Raw genomic sequence first — 17,723 nt, 5'->3', positions numbered from 1 at the left:
ACGAGATTTACGCCAAGGTTCACATACCTCTAAAAGTCACTTAGGATTATGATGTAGCTGTGGAATATTCTACACTGATAACGTCTCCGACCAGATAGAGGAATAAGGTCACTAATGTTTGCTATTTTACCTTCGCGGTGTGCTTACGGTTGTAAGTGTGCTTTATGGTACAGTTCACGTCAGAGTTCGCCTTCTTGGCACAGCGCCGGGGTCCGGCTCCTGTCGCCCTCTCTCGGCGCAGCGCCCAACAGGTCTGTCAAAGTTCTGTCAAAGCAACGGGCGACGCTCGGACTCACACGTAATACTCCTTGTCCTTGTTTTTCTGTTTCTTGTTGCCGCTTTTCGCGCTCTGCTGCTTGTCCTTCATGACTGCTCCATTGCTCTGCGCCGAGTTGGTTATGTAATTCCTGGTCTCGTCCACTTGGTAGGATCCCTCGTCCCTGTTTCTGTACTTATACATGGCGTACAGCAGTATTAGGATGCACAAAGCGGCAGCGGCAACTATCCCGACGACCATTCCGGTGGTGCTGCTAGATTCACGGACCACCTCGGAGGCCCCCGGAACCCGCCTGATGCCCGGCTCCGTGGGGATTGCTGTGGGTACATTACGGAACATGGGGGAGGTTATTAATGGGCTCTTCAGCTTTGTGTTGTCTACCTCATAGGAAGTGGGCAATGGAAGCAAGACTATGTCGGGCTGGGGCTTTAGCTCCCTGTTATTCATTTTGCCTGCGGGCAGTTTGGGTGGCGTGGACGTGGTTGTGGAGCGGCTCAGCTTGGGGGAAAAAGACGCGGTAGTAGTCCTACCAGAATCGGAGACTTTGTTAGGTCTAAAGTCCTTGGATCCCCACTTAGGCGCGTGAGCTTTGTAGCCACCTTCAAAGGCCGACGATGACAAGGTCTTATCTGTTACCAAGGAGAAGGTGGTGTAAAAATCTTCATCATCAGTAGGGGGCAGGTTAGAGTCGTATGCTTCCCCAGAGCCATACCCAGATATCATCAAGCCATCATCATCATCATCATCATCACAATCATCGCTGCCTCGGTCCGACAAGCAAGGTACCCCCGCCTCAGTGGTCATGGACAGGGACTCTTTGGTGGTCTCAATAATGGTGAGGTGGGGGCGGAGGGTTGGGGGAAAGGGGATGGAGGGTGTACGAGTGGCTACAGAGGGGAGCTCTAAGGGATCCTTTACAAGTACTGGGAAAACTAATTCGCCTCCTACAATTGAACACAGACACGAGGCATGTTAGTCTCTAAAACTGGTAGCATAAAAAAGCACTGCTAACGGATACAAGGCAGAACGTAAAAAAAACCCAAAAAAACAAAAACAAATAAAAAGCTAAACAAAACCAAAAAACAACAGAGAAACAATATTCAACATACAGTAAATGACTAAAAATTGGCATCAAAAGGACTTGACAGGTCTTTGTGGGTGAGCCGGTTTGTGAGGTATTTGAATTATGTGCTGAATTAAGGAATTGTTCACCCAAAAATGAAAATTATCCCATAATTTAGTCACCCTCAAGCCAGGTGTACTGTACATAAATTTTTTCTTTCAGCCGAACACAATCGGACTTATATTAAATAATATACTGGCTCTTCCCAGCTTTTCTTAATGGTATTGAATAGTTTTTGGAGCTCCAAAAAGTGCATCCATCCATCATAAAAGTAATCATTAAAAGGTTAATAAATACCCTCTCAAGTGAAGAGATGGGTTTTTGTAAGATAAATATCCATATTTAAAACTTTATCAAATATAATCACTGGCTTCCGGCAACGGCCGTACATGCGATCACGAGAAAGTTGAGTTCTGGCAGAAGGGTGACCTCTGACTCGACATGTGACGTACTGTAGGATGTATGACAAAAAACAACTCTCTCATCAATGTGCATTTAGCCTTTGCCGGAAGCCAGTGATTATAAATTATAAAGTTATGGATCTTTTTCTTACAAAAACCCATCTCTTCACTTCAGAAGGCATTTGTTAACCCACTGGAGTCGTATGGATTATTTTTAAAATGGATGGATGCGCTTTTTGGAGCTTCAAAAACTCGGGCACTATTCAATCCAGACTGTCCTCTTAAAAAAAAAAAAAAAAAAACCCTATAAGTCGTTTTTCAAGCACCTTATTATGACCTATATTTACATTTTAAAGTCATGCGCCCTCTAGCTGGCGTAAAAATAATGACAGTGTCTTGTTATGTCTGTCGTCATGAAATGACGTATGACTGCCGTTATCAATCAAAATGTGTGTTCATTTATATGCAGTGTGTGGAGTTTATACACCATTTGTCCTATTTCCATTTAGCAAAACTAATTTTTTATTAACGACTACACCCACCCCAACCCTAAACCTACCCTTAGTGATTTATAGTGCATATACACTTTATGAGCACATGCGTTCCCTGGGATCGAACCCACAATCACATGATCGCATATTGTTGTATATTGCAATGCTCTGCCAATTGAGCCACGCGAAACCCGAAATATGACGCAGATAAAAGGGAACAATGCATTAAAATGAAAGTGTCCTGTTGTCGATAGGGGCGTAACTTTAGCGAACGCTCCTATGGGTCGTATTTAAGGGAAGTGACAAATGACCTATATAGGTGTATTGGTTGGAGGACATGTTGATTCAATCCCATTACAAAGCTTGGAAGAGGCATGATATTATTTAATATAACTCTGATTGTGTTTGACTGAAAGAAGAAAGTCATATACACCTAGGATGGCTTGAGGGTGAGTAAATTGTGGGATAATTTTCATTTTTGGGTGAACTATCCCTTTAATAATCTAGAAAAAGATTGTGCATTAATAATTAACGTGCCAATTTAACTTCTACAAAAACATTTTTAATATTAAAAGTTGCATGTGTTAAGATTAGCTCACGCATGTCAAAGTGAACATAAATCAGAATAAATGCCGTAAAAAAACTTTTGCTTACTTATTGAATTATTAATAAGTGAATATGTTTAATATTTCTTTAAAAATATTTTTTGAGTAATATTTTGCATAAGTAAAAAAAAGTCAGCTCAACTGTATGAATCTACTGCCATGAAGTCTCGTGTTCTAAAAAAATGTCAGAATATTATTTAAATAAGCTATGAGATGAAGTCTCACCTCATGTTGGTTTCACCTGTGCCTTAAGATGTGAAACAATGTCAACAACTTGTTTATTTGAGTAGAAAAGCATGTTCTCTCGCTCTCTATATATACTGTACGTGTGTGATGGAAGATCGGGCTCCCCAGCAGTGCACTGACTCTTGCCTTTTGAATGGCTTCAAAAAAGCCTTCCCAATGGCAGGTACTATCTCCACAGTGCAATAACAGCTGAATGATCTCTGTCAATATGGTTGATTTATAAGTGTGAGACTTAAACGAACACTCCACCTTTTTTGAAAATAGGCTAATTTTTAAGTGAGATGCTAACGGTCTAATCAGATTCAATGAACTATGCTAAGCTATGCTAAAAGTGGTACCGCCAGACCCGGAGATCGGCTGAATGGATTCGAAAACAGTAAAACTCAACTGTTTAACTCTCGGGGAGTTGGAAAATGAGCCCATTTTCAAAAAAAGTGGAGTGTTCCTTTAAATCTTTTTAAAAATAAAAGCTGCTTTGAGTGTAGATATTTATTGTATCTTGAAATGCTCAAAGTACAAAGATTTTATTGACGGAAATAAGATGCTCAGTTCTTCAAATATACGTGTAGCTGTAAAGTGTTGATATTCGGGAAGGAACAAGTGATTCTAACACTAGAATTATATATATATATATATATATATATATATATATATATATATATATATATATATATATATATATATATATATATATATATATATATAGTTCAGTGTATCTGTCATGCAACATGAGCAAAAAGTTCCATTTCATGAACATGGAAGGTTTGTTTATGCCTTCTAACTGTTAGATATTCAGACTGTCATTACAGCGGTAAGATAGTTCTGCCATCAGGTTTTTAGTACATAAAAACTTGCATAAAAATGAAATTAAAATTCAAAATAACTTCAAAAGAAAAAGGCAGAGCTCAATGATAACACAATTAAAAAAAAGTAAATTAAATTACAAATCCAATAGCATAAGTTAAATTACAAAGCCAATAGCATAATTAATCAATAACTAGTCATAGCACACAGTACAGTACTGACAAACAGGCAATATAAACATCAACAGTATAATCTAGCAAAACAAGATCAGAACTTCTGATCTCATTATATTAGGAATTTAAACAAGCATATACTGTATATTATAAACATAAACATACCATATTTTTTGTCAACTTACATCAACAAATTGCCCGCAGGATTTTGGCATGAAGAAAAAAACGTACAAAAGAAAGTTGTGTAAGAATGTTCTTGGACAAGTTTTTTTCTTTGTGAAAACAAAATAACTGTCATTGTGTTTCTGGTTAGATATATATTTTTGTTTCCCACATGAGAGAGTACAGGGAGGCAACAACACATACATCCACACCACATAACATGAAAAATAAACTTCACCATTATTCTCTTTTGTCATTACTTTGATAAATAATCCAGTTTTCTTACAAAAAACTGTACATATTTGAGCCTTTGATTTTATATAGCATTTTTTTTTTGTTGTTGTTAAATAAATATCTACATTCTAGTAATTAAACTTTTTGCTTAGATTGGTTTTAATCTTTAGGTTTGAGTGAATGGATGACTGTACATATTTTACCATAGCTAGAAGGGGGAGGAGGGGGGAGGGGGGTTGTGACAGGGGAATTGGACCTATGAACATACTACATAGGAGATGACAATGATGGGGGTGATTGTGTAAGTCAGTTGCCATGTCCATGTATAGGCAGTACGAAGCGGTCGGGCAGCATTAACGTTTTTGGCTGTAAGGAAGGGATGGGGATATACAAACAATGAGCATATACATGCCCATCTACGAAAAAGAACAAAACTCTAACACTGACAATCTGACAAACCCTAAACTGCAACTTCTTCGCCATGCAGTTTGGAAACATTCTTTAAACGTCAATTGTTCATCAAGATCAACTGTCAGAATTTGAAAAACAAAAAAACAAAAACAAGAAGTGTATCAAGATCTGGAACCTTTTCATTGACCATCATGTGCCTTTTGACTATTATTTATTATTAAAGAATGATTTATTTTTTTATCAAACTGGGTCGTTTTTGCATTTTGAGGTATTGTGATATTGTTCATGATGTGATTCTCATGGTTTCAAAATTGTTTTGATGATTTATCACTTCAAGCACATGGAATTTTCATTGAATTAGTTCCAAATCTAAAAAAGAAGAAATCAAAAATCAAAACACGTTATCAAATTAATGATAATTGTGATTTGATATTCACATCTAGTTAAAAATTCACCACTAATTTTGAACCCAAAAATTCAGCTATTCCAAAAATGGTAAACAACAAAAAATGAAATTGATTTGAGTGCGTGTAAAACTAAAAAGACAAAATTCCCAGAGACGAAAGAACAAAGCAATTCTAATTTTCACACACTACAACCAGATGCACAAACTATAAAACAGACACAATCGAGAGGGACAGTTTAACAGACAACTGCTTCCTCTGTCATGTGACCCAAAGACAAATATATCTGTCATTGTTAGTCTTAAACATGTAACAGGCGTGCAGTCTGGATGTATGTCAAAGAGAGAGGAAAATTGGCTGAAAATGGGTTAAGTTTTTTTTACTGCAAGATGTTGACGCATGCGTAAAGTAAGTTGCATTTAGGGAAAGTAGACGAACAACACAGCAAGCTGGGGGTCAAATCAGACATCAAAGGTTAAGCGAGGTCAAAGAAGCCTTTTAACCAGGGCCTGTAGGTCACAGATGTTTGTCTGTATGCTTTCGTTGCATATTGCTGGAACGTACAGAGCAGATTCCCTATTTTTTTTATACCAGTAAAGTCATATCTCATAAAAAAAACATCCATAATCATGATGGTACCCACAGACTTTGGTTCAAAAGCAGCAGAGTATTGATTGAGGAATTCCACAAGAGGTTTCAGAATATATGAGTTCTATATCAAAAAGAAGAAACAAACTAATTGAAAGCTTTAGGGCGAACATTATTAACTTATGAGCCATTAAATTAGTACATGATCTAATCATCTAAATCATTTCCCTTCTAACAGAAACCCAATAAATTCCTCTCTCTAAAAAAAAAATAATAATAATAAAACCACACAATGACTATTACTGTGAAGAAAGCAGTGATGAATCTGCTAGTATAAAATTCTTAAAAATACATTAAAAATATTGTTTAAAATACCCCTTTCTACTACTATTTATAAATACTGTAACGTTATAAATAAAAAGACTTTATTTTGATTAAAATACATTAAAAATAGTGTTTAAAATACCCCTTTCTACCACTATTTATAAATACTGTAACGTTATAAATAAAAAGACTTTATTTTGATTAACTCAGTGTGTCAAAAATATATAATATTTTGATTAATGACTTTTAAACTCTTCTACGGGTCAAACGAAACAATTCTGCAATATAGGTGTTCCTTATTTTATCCACCATTTTAAGCCAGTGTACTGCACGCTGCATGGGAAATCTTGACATTCCAATACAGGGGATTGACTGAAGAACAGTTTCTGTTCAATTAAGCAACACTATTCCAGTGTTTCCCATACATTGATTTATTTGTGGCGGCTCGCCACAATATCAATAATGACCGCCACGATTAGATTTCAGTGCTTCCCATTCATTAACTACGCTGCAAAAAATAATTGTTGGTTGAACTTAAAAAGTCACCTGGTTGCCTTAAAATTTTGAGTTCATACAATGAAGGTGATTGGTTTAATCAACAGAAGCTCAAAATATTATGTTATCTGAACCACATTAATTATCTAAGTTGATTTGACAAAAGAAGAAATGTTGTGATAAAAAAATCATCAAAATATTTTTTTTTTTACAGTGTAGACTGTGGTGGCCTGAAAATATATTTAAACTTCTCATTAATGGTGTCTTTTATGCAAATGCTGTCAAACAAACTAAAAACGAAAGCGCGATAAGGCTTTGTGTCTTTATTAAATCGCAAAAGACTGTCTGCTCGCGTCGCACAAAGAGAAGTGCACACTTCGCCCACGTGATCAGCTCCGCATCCAGGTACAAGCCGATGCACAGACTTTTTTCTTTGTTCAATTTGCACATTGAATATGGGTTGGAGGGGGGACCCGGGGTTACTGAGGTCCACCCACCAGTTTCACAAAATCCAGTGTGAAACACTGTATACTAAATGAAATCGTACTGCTAATGTACATGACTAGGGTGGAACTGTTTTTAGTACACTGCCACTGACTGATTTGTAGAATGAACCTACTTTTTTCAACATATTACTACACATGCATTCTAATAATAATACATTTACGCATATACACCTTGGTAAGGTCTTTTTTTTTCTTTTTTTTTTTCTTTTAAATACAACTAACTGTGCAGTAAGGTGCACTATTAACATGCAAACACCGTAACACGTCAAGTATTATTTGCAAAGTGAGACTATTCAAAACTCTTCACACATAAGAGGTGTATCTCAATGCCGGGTGTCTAGTGTTTTCTTATCTCTGGTTGCACTATGGATAGGTAATTAAACAGGAGCTCCAGTGCTGAATGGCCACCTGCAGGCCTGTGATAAAAGCAACTCTCTCTCATGGCACAGAATAGGGCCAAGCAATACTGGCTCTCTAATCTGGACCATTCTTCTCTTTGTTCTACCTTTTTTTTTATTATTCATTTCCTGCATTCCAATGGCAAATAATTGCTTTGAGTCTAAAGACGCTCAACTCTGTCTAATCAGCATGACAAAACAAGCTACACTTATTTGTAAAAAGTAGATATCTGCTGCAATCAAGTGAATAACAAAAATATGGCTTATAACATATACATCTTTTGGGAATTTCTCAGTATTGTTGAGTGTGTAAAATCATGAGTGCAGCATATAATGCCATCTGGTGTTCATATAAGGAAGAGAAATGAGTCCTAGTACACTAGTTTTACAGTCAATACACAGATTTATCAGTAAATTTCATATACTGCATATATTTAATTATATTTATAATGTTTCACATTTTGATCTGTGCATTACATAAAAAAAGTTATATTACGGCTTTAGAAATCTTGGAATATAGAGTACTATATTTGTATAAGTTGAACAGTTTTTTATAAAAAAAAAAAAAGAAAAAAAAAAAAAGAAAAAGAATAATATATATTTTTTCCTGGGTCATTCCTACAATGCAGTACATGGCCATGTCTCCATAATATACATTACATTTCTAAAGTTTGGGGTCAGAAAGATTTAAAATGTTTCATAATTTTAAAAGAAGTTTCTTATACTCACCAAGGCTGCATTTAATTGATCAAAAATACAGTAAAAACACTAATATTGTGAAATATTATTACAATTTAACACTATTAATATTTTTTTTAGGATTCTTCCATGAATCAGCATTTATTTCAAATAGAAATTATTATAAATGTAATATTATAAATGTCTTCACTGTCACTTTTATTCAATTTAATGTCCTTGCTGAATTATAGTATTAATTTCTTAAAAAAAAAAAAAAAAAAAAAAAAAAAACTGACCCCCATCTTTTGTACAGTATCTTTTGTACAGTACAATCTTATTGTATAATTAATAAAATAAAACATTTTTAAAGATGGGAATCACATAAGTCAGTGTTATATATCACAATCAAGTAAATAGGGATGCATTTACTGCTAAAATAAAAAGGGGAAATTTATGAAGAAATATTCACATTGTTTCTTGATTTTTTTTCCCCCCCTGAAATTCAAGTCTGTAGAGACACGAGTTCCTTAATGATTGTGGCATTAGTTTTACTCTAAACCATTCCAACCAGACGAATAACTTACAGAAATAAGTATGCTACCAAAAAAATTATCTATCAAAAAAATATATATATATATATATATAAATAAATAATAAATAATAAAAAAAAAATAATCAACTTAAAGCCCTCGAATTGTAAGCTGTAGCTCTCCGGTCCCTCACTGAGAAATCACAAAGCCTTTTTATTTCCTCCTGTTAGGTATCCTGTTAAATTTCTTAGCAATAATGAAGTATTAATTAATAAAGGTAAAGGCCTGGTTTCACAGACAGGGCTTAGACTAAGCCAAGATTAGGCTATAGTTCAATTTGGGTATTTAAGTAGCTTTTATAAACGTACACTAAAAGTCTTGAATCTTGAGACAAAACATTGGCACTGGCATATTTTAAGATATGTCAGTACAAGTTGCTGTCAGTTACAACAGCTCAAACATGCATTTTTTAACCTAGGAGTAGCTTAAGCCTTGTCTGTACAACCGGGGGAAAGTGTTTGAGCTTGGCCAAAGCATATTTCTGAAAGTCTGAGATGGCCTTTTTCTTAAATTAAAGGGTACTGAATGTCTTTCTTATCTGGTTTGAGCCAAGCTGATGGTTTTAATGACTGAAAAAATATCATGGGACTTTGTTAGAAGATAAAAAATTGCTATCACTGCAAAGCAAAACTGGAGCTTGTTAATTCCTGATTAATTATCCATTTAATCAAAAGCACAATATGAGACAAATATATATGCCAGAACAAATCACACTGCTTGAGAGATGTAGAACTGATTAGTATTACACTATACACTAACAAGAATCTGTAAGGCAACTTTAATGTAAATACATTGCACTGACCCTTCCCTGCAAATACAAACTGAACCATAAACTATAAGAGTTAGATATGCTTCACACAGATAATTGAGTCTCTGAAGGCTTCTTGCCCTCAGTTTTAAGTTTACTTCACCTTCTGTCTTCTTCAAAAGGATATACTGTAATACCCAATCATTTAAACACAAAATGATTAAAAAAACACAATTATTTACAACTTTCTAAAAATATATATATATATATCAATTCAACTTTACATAAAATAAATACACTCTTTTTGGTTTGTGAGATTTGTGAGCAGAATGATAATACAGAAGAATATTTCTACGGATATTTCTACTTTGGAAGCGTTTCATTAATCAGTAGAAGCCCTCCTATGGAATTCCAGATAGGGGATAAAGGGGAAAACCCAACAATTTTTACAAACAGAGAACAGAATCACGTGACAACACGTCAAGACACAGACAAGTTGATAGACAGGAACACGATTTGGTACAGGAAATGCAGCGGAAATCTTTGCAACCATAAGCTTGAGGTATGATGCTTTGTTGAAACTGGCTCATACATACAGTACAGCACTCATGTTAGTCTGATGGTGAGGTTATGCATGGAGATCAAAAAATGGCGCCATGCACTGAATAATGAAAGAATAGTCTGGAAAATGGCTCTGACTAGCAGCTATCATACTACATGCCACAAATGACTGCTTGAGAAAGCATGACATTGAGAAGCGCACAGTTTGTGGCAATAAAACTCTTTCTATGCCATCTGCATTCAAAAACCACTTCATATGCAGACCGGCTCACTCAGCTAAGGAGAAAGTGAGGGAGTTCAAGGATGCTGGTCATTCTTAAAACACAACTTTCTTAAGATTACATCAATACTAGAGTTCAAAAAACTCTTTTGATGGCAAGAAAAGATTTTGTTGCCTGTTATTTGCTTTGTTAATTGAAATGGCAATGTTCAAGGTCAAGCCCAGATGGGACAGATGCTTGAGAAAAATGGAGGAAAAATCGATTTCAACACCAAAATATCATGCGGAACAAGATGAGGCGAGATGACAGGAATGTTGATTTTGGATAGCTGGGAAATAGATGAGGACTTCACCAAAAATAACATCAACCACGAACAAGCTCATGAAATTAAGAGGGCAAATCAAGGGGAAGTACCCCACGCATGCGGTACAGAACACTCTCCGAATATGAGGACGCACCCCTGCAGCGGTAATGTCTCATGCAGCTTCACATCAACTGATGTAGAGGTTAGAATGGCATGAATTTCTGTGTAAACGTGACTGGATGATTGGGACCCTGCCAATAGCTTTCTTTATGAGTACATAAAGATTCCAGAAAGATGGATATTGTTCTCAAACCGCTAAACTGATGAACGTCATTTGGAAGAAATTGGCATTGACATTTGAGAGAATTGTAGAGGGTAAGAACAGGTTGAAGTGAACAAAGCAGATAGCCTGTCATGTCTGCATGAAAACTTAAATGTATACAATTTCATCCAATGGGCCACAATACACATGTTGCACATTTCTGTGATAAAAGATAGTGTGCTCATTACAGGCCAACAGATAAAACTAACAGGCCATGAAATGGCTTTGGCCTCTGGAAATGATTTGATCACACATTGTCCTTCTTGTTATTTGCTGGTTCACTTTTCAGATGTGGAAAATGTATAATTGGGTGTTAGTTCAACTAGGGGCACATCTGGCTTTGTGGACTTAGACAATAATTTCTCTTAAAACACACTTTGCATACTCTCGCTGGTTTATGTAAAGTCATTTGTACTAAGGCTGCACGATTTATCGTACGATACGAAAAATAACATTGAACTTAAACGCGATTATCGCTTAAACGTGATTCTTAGTGTGATTATGAAATCGCAAAGGCTGCGATTATTTTTTTCAATGAACTATGGCTCCAAATGCTAATCCATCTGAAAGCGCTGCGAGTTTGAGTCGCTTATAATGTACATTTGAAAAAGCAACACGCACCAAACAACTTTCCAGACATGAGAAGCTTTTATTAACGTCTTGTCCAACAAAAGACAACATTTAATAACATGTTTTACTCCAAACTCACTTCATAACAACAGTTGAGTGTCCTTCTTGCACAGAATAAGGCAGTTGTGTGTTTATTTTTCATGTTTAATCCATCAAAGCGTTTCAATCTTCTGTTTATTCAGCTACAGCGATATGACGCGAGTTATCTTCTTCTGCGGCAGGGCATATTTAGAGTTTCTGCGCGAGAGCGCCCTCTGGCTTACAGATGGAGAAGCATTTAATACTGATCACAGAGCCGTACAGCTCTGACAAGCTGCGCATAAATAATCACAGCTTTTGCCAAATCGCGTGCGGTTTGCAATAAATCGTGCAGCCCTAATTGGTACATAAGTTATATTCTGATATTTTTTCTGAAACACCACATTTCATATTATGTAATGCATTTCATAGCATATTTGGTGGAAATAAAACGCATCTAAAAATAAGTAAAATAAAATCCTATCATCAAAAATATTTTTTGCAATTATGAATTATTTATTAAAAAATGTAGACTTTGCTTTGATCATCAATGTTCAATTCATATGTAATATTTTTTAAAAATAAATTATCTTGACTGAGAGTGTTGGACAAGCTTAAAACAATAACATCTATTATAAAAGTGTCAAAATAAATGATAAAGATATGAGAAAAACTTTCCAAGACTTGGTTTAATATGTTTTAATGTGACCTTCATAGCACAAAAACTGTTGGAATCTGTTCATTTTAATAAAAATCAACCCTTAGGATATAAAAGTGCCCAAAGTTGAAGAAACACCCAATTATTGTAAGTGGTGGGGTTTTACTCAAATTATAATAAGATTCATTTGACCTCTCATTTGACTGGAATCATGATTTGCAAAGGAATGAAATTTCAGTTATCTTTAACTGCAATCAAAAAATTTGCATATTTCACAAAAGACATGACAGACTATTTTCTCAAAGCTACAATTACATTTTTTTTTTTTTTAAGCCAATACCCAACTTCTCTCAAATCTCTCTTTTTCTGACTATCTCTTTTTTTTTTTTTTTCTAATCACTGAATTGTATTTTTCATATTTGGGTTGGAAAATATTAGCAGAACAACTTGTTCACACTGAGGCAAAATGATATTGTTAAAAATAAGCATAAGGACACAAAACAAAAATTTGTACACAGAAATTCGATGATATCTGTTCTCTATTACAACAAGTTAACTTAGATCAAGCCTCTTGAAATGAGGAAACAGAAAGGAATTGAAAAGACTGCTTCAACAGCAATTAATCTGATAGATATCACTCTACTATAAGGCTGAAAGCAAAATTCAAGAGAAATCTCAAAATGTATCATGTGCCAAAATGCAGTCCACTATCACATGGCAGAAAAACCTCAGTATGATACATTTTGAAGCATCAATGCAGAGAACATGTCACTTTTCTGTACTAATTTTGTACATGTGCTCTCATAATAGGCACTGGGGACAAAATTAGTAATCAGTGTGACCATGTTAACCACTTCGGAAAACCCCATGGCCAAGTGTAGCTCGTAAGAAAAGTTTGGGTGAATGATTTTTAAGATTAGCTCTGATTCAAGGCTACTGAATGGATTAAGCATTTGAAATGCATGCCTGTTTCTGTTTTGTTTAGATTATTTCTCAAGATATCCTACTATATGATTATCTCTGTATTGGTGTACATGGGTTGGATTGGACAGGAAGTTACACTTTTTCTATCCATGGGGGGAGGCGATGCTTTGAGGATCTGATCCTCAGTTGCAAATGAAAGGCCACCACATAGAGGCAAGCAAAATTCAACTGACCTAGCCCACCTGCATGTCCTTCGCACTCAGCAAAGTCCTCGTCGTCACTGGAGCATTCGGCCGAAGAGCCCATGTCATCCGTGGTCTATAATACGGTGAAACACACAAACAGGAGAATAGACAAACAAAAGAGAAACTTGAATGCATTGGATTGTACCACCATAATGTAAAATAGCCTTGTCAGATAATGTTTCGAATTTACACTGTAGGTCCAGACACATTCATCTGCACTGATTTTGAAGGAAAATCTGTGGTATTTTCTTAAAAATAAATGTTACAAAAGGGCTTTTTCACAGCAATTCCATTGAAAAACCATTTTGGTTCCCTCAAAAAAGCTTTCAGTAAACAGTTCTTTCCTAGTGTAAAAAATCATTTTAAAAATCTAAAGAATCCTTTTTACTATAAAGAACCTTTTGTGGAATGGAAAGGTACAATCTCAAACACCATTGTTTCCTCCTTCTTGTGTAAATCTCATTTGTTTAAAAGACCTCCGAAGAACAGGTGAATCTCAACATAACACTGACTGTTACGTAACAGTCGTGATCATTAATATGTACGCCCCCAATATTTGCATATGCCAGCCCATGTTCAAGGCATTACACAAGGGCAGCCAGTATTAACATCTGGATCTGTGCACAGCTGAATCATCAGACTAGGTAAGCAAGCAAGAACAATAGCGAAAAATGGCAGATGGAGTGACAATAACTGACATGATCCATGATATCATGATATTTTTAGTGATATTTGTGAATTGTCTTTATAAATGTTTCGTTAGCATGTTGCTAATGTACTGTTAAATGTGGTTAAAGTTACCATCGTTTCTTACTGTATTCACGGAGACAAGAGACCCATCGCTATTTTTATTTTTAAACACTTGCAGGGAGCATGAGATTTAAAGGGGCCGCAGCCTGAATCGTTGCATAGTTAATGATGCCCCAAAATAGGCAGTTAAAAAAATTAATCAAAAAAAAAAATCTATGGGGTATTTTGAGCTGAAACTTCACAGACACATTCAGGGGACACCTTAGACTTATATTATATCTTGTAAAAACTGGTTCTAGGGCACCTTTAATGTATGTTAAAGGTTCTTCATGGAACCATCGATGCCAATAAAGAACATGTATGTATGAATTCAAATATGATTAAATGTTGATCTAAATATGAAAACTGCTGTTAAATGTTAAAAATATATAAACCAAAACAAAATGGTACGTGTACATCCAAAAAAACTTAATAGAAACTGCTTGACCAAAAACATCCAATAAGGCATTCAAAAAAGAACAAAAGGATCTGACTCTCAAACTCTATTTAAATAGTAGACAAACAGAGTTTTGACCCTTTTGGACTACCTGACGAAGACTGAAAGTGTCTATTAAACGATTAGTTCACTTTAAAATGAAAATTACCTCAAGCTTTACTCACCCTTAAGCCATCCTAGGTGTATATGACTTTCTTCTTTCTGATGAACACAATCAGAGTTATATTGATAAATATCCTGATGTTTTATAACGGACCAATGAGTATGAAGCTCAAGAAAGTGCATCCATCCATTATAAATGTACTCCACACGGCTCCAGGGGGTTAATTCTGTAGCAAGGTTATGAAGTTAAATATATAAAAATAGCTTCTGCCAGACCGCCTTCCGTATTCAACCTACGAAGAAACTGCAAAACTCAGAGTCGCAGTTTAAAACGCTACGTCCTACGCCTGCCGTATTTCGTAAGTTGAATACGGAAGGCAGTATGGTGGAAGCTAGATATTTTACGCTATAAATTGTTAAATATGGATATTTTTCTTTCACATCTGCAACGCTTTGCTTCAGAAGGCCTTTATTAACCCGTGTGGAGTACGTTTATAATTGATGGATGCCATTATAAAACTGGGATGTGTCAGGATTTTTATTAATATTACTCTGATTGTGTTCATCAGAAAGAAGAAAGTCATATACACCTAGGATGGCTTGAGGGCGAGTAAAGCTTGGGGTAATTTTCATTTTAAAGTGAACTAATCCTTTAAAATAGAGTTTGAAAAATATATGAATTAAAACAAATCTTTAAAATATAAGAAATGAGTAAATAAGTAGGTAAATAAATAATACACAAGGGTAAAATAATAACAGGATTTTCATTTTGGGAGAACAATTAACTGGAACTGAGAGTACCACAGTCTTATTAGCAGCCGAAAGCATAATCAAATTATCCGCAATATTTAATAAATGAATATGCAATGAGTCTGAGATTTAGGGAATTTTATAAATGACAGAACTTTGAGCAGCTCCGCAGGAACAGATTCCACGTAAGCCTGCTTATAAGTCAGTGTCATCATTTCACCGTCAATAAACATTAATTCACTGGTGACAGACATTGAATGAGTTTGCTGAGCTCATCTTGGGTGTTAATTCCAAACTTTTATTTTGAAAAACTGCTCACGTCAAACATTTATACGAGTCACCTCCATCTCGCCCTTTCGAGAGTCCGCATGGATTTCCCATCACTGTATATCACCGCCGTCGAGAGCAGAGGACCAAACACACAGCGGCACTCTGAGATTATCTGTGTGTCTCCGATGTCTCTCGCTCTGATTTATCCCCAGCGCTCTCCCTTACTCATGCCAACCGCCGCGGTGAGCTCGTTTTTCACACCCTCTGCTTGGCATGTCTTTATTAGGAGCAGATTAGAATGTGGGGCAAAATAAGTACTGTCGTAGACCAGGTTTATGAAATTTTAAATAACACAGGGAGCAATGGAAAGCGCTCTCCTACGTGAAAGTGCAGGGTCATAAATATGATTTGGGTTGACGGAATAATAAAATGTTTTCCCTCTATATTCATGGTGGACCTGAGCAAAGATTTGAGCAGCTTTTGGTATGAAAATGGTGCAAAAATACATTCGAATGCACATTAGGCCGAGCAGAGGTGCCGCTTCACATCGGCGGGGTGTGGAATATCGCTCTGTGTGAATATAAAATTATTCATTGAATTTATATTTAGTGTGGCAAACAACTCATCTCCGTGGCTGAAAGGGGAGGAGGATATCACAGATGCAGAAAGCAATGAGAATCGTAATTGACTGATTGTGGAGAAAATGTGAAATTATCTCAGGTTTCCCTCTTGAATGACAGCAAAAAAAAAACAGCATTTAATCTCATCAACTGCTCCGAACTGAGTGCACAGTTTATATTGGTTATATATATAACAAAAAAAAAAAAAAAACGTTACTGACACAATGGCCGTCTTGAATATGTATGTCTGTGAATAGGAGTTTTTTGTAGACTAATGCACAGGTACGTACAGATCCTGGAATCAGTTAGAAGCACTGAATATCTCAGAAGCCGTTCATCATATCCTCTTTCACAATAATACAAGCTCAGCGCTGATACAGGCAAGGAATGCAGAGGAGAGCTGCTGCATTATGCCATTTTATACTCATATATTGATACTTTTGTTGGGAATGAGAAAATGGCCTAATCCACATATTAACAATGTGAGAATATGTTTCCATGGCATATAAGCCTTTAACGTTCATCTGTGCTGAATAGTCTAATCTTTTCCCCTCCCTCTCTCACGCCCAGCCTGACAGTGACGGAAACTTAATATTGAACTCCTGAAAGATTAGCTTGTTTCTTCACTCTTCTCAAAGCTGAGAGTGTAATGCTTCATGGTGTCCGACAGATAAGCAAATCCGGTTAAATCCATTCAATTTATTTTCAGTCTTAAGGAAATGACACATTATTTAAAGAACAATGTATTTTGGCCATAATAATAATAATAATTAAAAAAGAACAATAATTATCTGTTTACTGATTTTTTTTTTTTTTTAAACAATACCTCAGTAAAGTCTGATAGACCTTTTGTTACACAGAATCTGTTGCCACTAAATTATTTGAAGCAAAATGTGTCCATAAGCCATATGAATACAACAACCAAAACTTGGCATCTAAATTAAATAGATATTAAAAATGGTTAATGCTATTATTAATAATTTACAATGTTTGATTTTGGTTAATTTTCTACAACAAATAACACTGGATCCAGAAACAAAACCATTTGAAACAACCAATTTTGTAGATACCTCATTCATGTGGTGATCAAGGGGACAAAAGTTCAGCAGGTTATACTATTGTGTACCTGAAAATTCGGTCATTTGTCACGATAAATTTTCATATCCTGTGTTTTCTGAAGTTTTATGTCCACTG

The 17,723-nt window shown here is 35.6% G+C and overlaps 1 protein-coding gene across 2 annotated transcripts in view; it reads right to left on the bottom strand.

Moving 5' to 3' along the window:
- Positions 1-292: 292 nt before the first annotated feature.
- The window catches only part of nrxn3a (neurexin 3a), a 362,007-nt gene continuing 344,576 nt past the window's right edge, over positions 293-17,723 (bottom strand). The window contains exons 23-24 of one of the 2 annotated variants that reach the window (XM_067366785.1): positions 13,530-13,614; positions 293-1,221 (exon numbers count right to left, since the gene is read on the bottom strand). In XM_067366785.1, coding sequence (XP_067222886.1) covers positions 293-1,221; positions 13,530-13,614 — 1,014 coding nt within the window. The remainder of the gene's footprint in view (positions 1,222-13,529; positions 13,615-17,723) is intronic. The other variant, XM_067366786.1, reaches the window with a different exon arrangement.

Source organism: Chanodichthys erythropterus, chromosome 18 (assembly GCF_024489055.1).
Source record: "Chanodichthys erythropterus isolate Z2021 chromosome 18, ASM2448905v1, whole genome shotgun sequence".
NCBI classification, from domain to species: Eukaryota; Metazoa; Chordata; class Actinopteri; order Cypriniformes; family Xenocyprididae; genus Chanodichthys; species Chanodichthys erythropterus.
The sequence above is the reverse complement of the archived record's forward strand: the minus strand, read 5'-3'. Positions and strand labels throughout refer to the sequence as shown.